The sequence below is a fragment of the Brachyhypopomus gauderio genome, chromosome 18, assembly GCF_052324685.1.
Source record: "Brachyhypopomus gauderio isolate BG-103 chromosome 18, BGAUD_0.2, whole genome shotgun sequence".
NCBI lineage: Eukaryota > Metazoa > Chordata > Actinopteri > Gymnotiformes > Hypopomidae > Brachyhypopomus > Brachyhypopomus gauderio.
Window position 1 is genome coordinate 6584344 of NC_135228.1, and position 2500 is coordinate 6586843.

Sequence of the window (2500 nt, forward strand, 5' to 3'; positions counted from 1 at the left end):
ACTGAGCGGTGTGTGGATGAATAAGGAGGATCTCACACGCACATGCGCGCACACACCCCCTAACTTGTCCATCAAAGACAGTCTTTCATCTTTTATAGAAAGGCCAAAAAAGATGCATGTGGTTCTGAATGAAAAAGTATGAACGTATAAAAGTCACTTTTTGCCTACGAACTTTTAAGCTTGTAAGTGATGCTCTCTATGTGTGTGTGTGTGTGTGTGTGTGTGCAGGTCTCAGATGCTCGGAGCCCTGTCAGAATGGTGGAACATGTGAGCTCTCAACGACAGGACAGGCAATCTGCAGGTGAGTCCCGCCTTTCACAGCGAGCACCTTAACCAATCAGTGCAGACATCCACACCATAACACACCAATCAGTGCAGACGGCCACCGGAGGCCCAGCGCTGCAGCAGGAGAGCACAACGTGGTGTGTGTGTGTGTACATGAACGTGCATGCAACCACAGATATTCTCCCAAAGGCACTTGATAAGCTCCTCCTGTGGACCGTTAGCCCCGCCCCCAGCCCACCCCCTCTGCCCCCAAATGGCTCCTGAAGCCTATTCAGCACATTCAGTCCGACAGCTGGCCTACTCTGCTATTGTCACACACACACACACACACACACACACACACACACACACACACACACACACACACACACACACACACACACACACGTCTAGGTGGGAGCCCATAATAGACTCACTTGGCAGACATACCTGTGATGTTTAGGAAACGTCTCACACATTTTCATGTGTCTTTCCGACAGTTAATTTCATCCACTTCTCTTCTGTCTTCTTTCCTTCCTCTCTGTTTGCACTTTCACACACTTTAAACCAACTTTTTTTGTATTCTCTCCCAGTCTTTCACACACACACACACACACACACACACACACACACACACACACACACACACACACACACACACACACACTGTTGCTCTCATGAGTTTCTCCAATCTCATTACTCCTTCAGCCATCTGCCCTCGGAACAGGACACCATTCAGATGGAGTGTGTGTGCGTGTGTGGAACCCTGATAGGGTGGAGTGTGTGTGTGTGTGTGTGTGTGTGTGTGTGTGTGTGTGTGTGTGTGTGTGTGTGTGCGTGTGTGGAACCCTGATAGGGTGGGGGAGAAGATTAGGAAGGAGGGGTGCAAAGATTTGAAAGCAAACAAGTGTGAGAGACTGCTGGCAACATCCCATATAACCCCTTCCTCTTTTCCTCCCTCTCTCTCTCTCTCTCTCTCTCTCTCTCTCTCTCTCTCTCTTGCTCTCTCTCTCTTGCTCTCTGTATCTCCTCTCTCTTTCATACATTTCCTGCTATGAGTCTTTGTTTCAGTAACAAACAGTAAATAAAGGAGCTCAAATCCTTATATGTCTGGTGATTGTAGGTATTAGAGAAGTCCTAGAACGTACTGTATGTGCACAGAAGCACAAACGGACACGGTAGGTTGCACTTGTGGTATCAGCATATAAACACACACAAATGTGTGTACAAATGCACACAGCAGGTCCCACTTGAAGCGTCTATATGTAAACAGGAAATTAATATTTCTGTTATTTTTCTCCAAAAAATATCCTCTCTGGGAGTGACGCCTTTCCTGCATGGCTGACTTCCTACAGACGGTTGTGTGTGTGTGTGTGTATGTGTGTGTGTGTGTGTGTGTGTGTGTGTGTGTGTGTGTGTGTGTGTGTGTGCAGACTGATAAAGAACAGCAGCATCGCTGCTCAGTTTACTACCCAGTGCCATCATGACATGGCGCCCCCTGTAGGTTTAATGCTGCCAGTATTTTTGGCTTATTGGTTTAGGAGACTGTGCCTCTGAGGGTCTGGGCCATTCTGGGCCAGATCCTTTGGCCCAAAATGCTAGTTTTCCATCCTACCTCGGATTCCTTTTCCTGTTGCTTGTAAACTGTGTCTGAGTGACCCTCACAAACCCCTAGTAAGGGCCACAGGGGGGAAGGGGGGGTTGGGTTTGAAGCCCCCGCTGCTATTTTAGTTGTGGTGCCTCTGGTTGAGATTCGTGGCATGAGAATCATCTGGGAAAGGAAGTTGTTTAGCCCGCTCCTATTTTTGATGACAATGATCACGTTTTCCCTTTTGCTGATAAAAAGCTTGGACAAAGGTTGAGAAGATCTAGGTCCTGTTAACAAGTGGAGATCCCGTAAAAGAGCCGATTGTGTTCAGCCTGAGCAGGACATGAAACCATAATTTGAATGGTAATCATAAGTTTAATATCTCACTTCATGAAGGAAACCCTTAGTGATTGAGAGAGAGAGAGAGAGAGAGAGAGAGAGAGAGAGTACATGGGGTGTCTTGTTGGTACAGACAGCCTTGCTGAGGTATTGTTGCACCAGACATGTGACTGTTACAAAGCAATGCACTATATTACTGTGCTTTTTGAAGTATGTGGAGCATCATAGATTGTGTGGGTATGTGGGTGGGCGTTTGCACTTGGTGGTGGAACATTGTAGTACTTTAAAGCGTACCAGAGATAGACAGAA

At 47.0% G+C, this 2500-nt stretch overlaps 1 protein-coding gene across 2 annotated transcripts in view; it reads left to right on the forward strand.

Moving 5' to 3' along the window:
• The window catches only part of notch1a (notch receptor 1a), a 27700-nt gene that overhangs the window by 1639 nt on the left and 23561 nt on the right, over positions 1-2500 (forward strand). For both annotated transcript variants that reach the window (XM_076979682.1, XM_076979683.1), the window contains exon 2: positions 229-301. In XM_076979682.1, coding sequence (XP_076835797.1) covers positions 229-301 — 73 coding nt within the window. The remainder of the gene's footprint in view (positions 1-228; positions 302-2500) is intronic.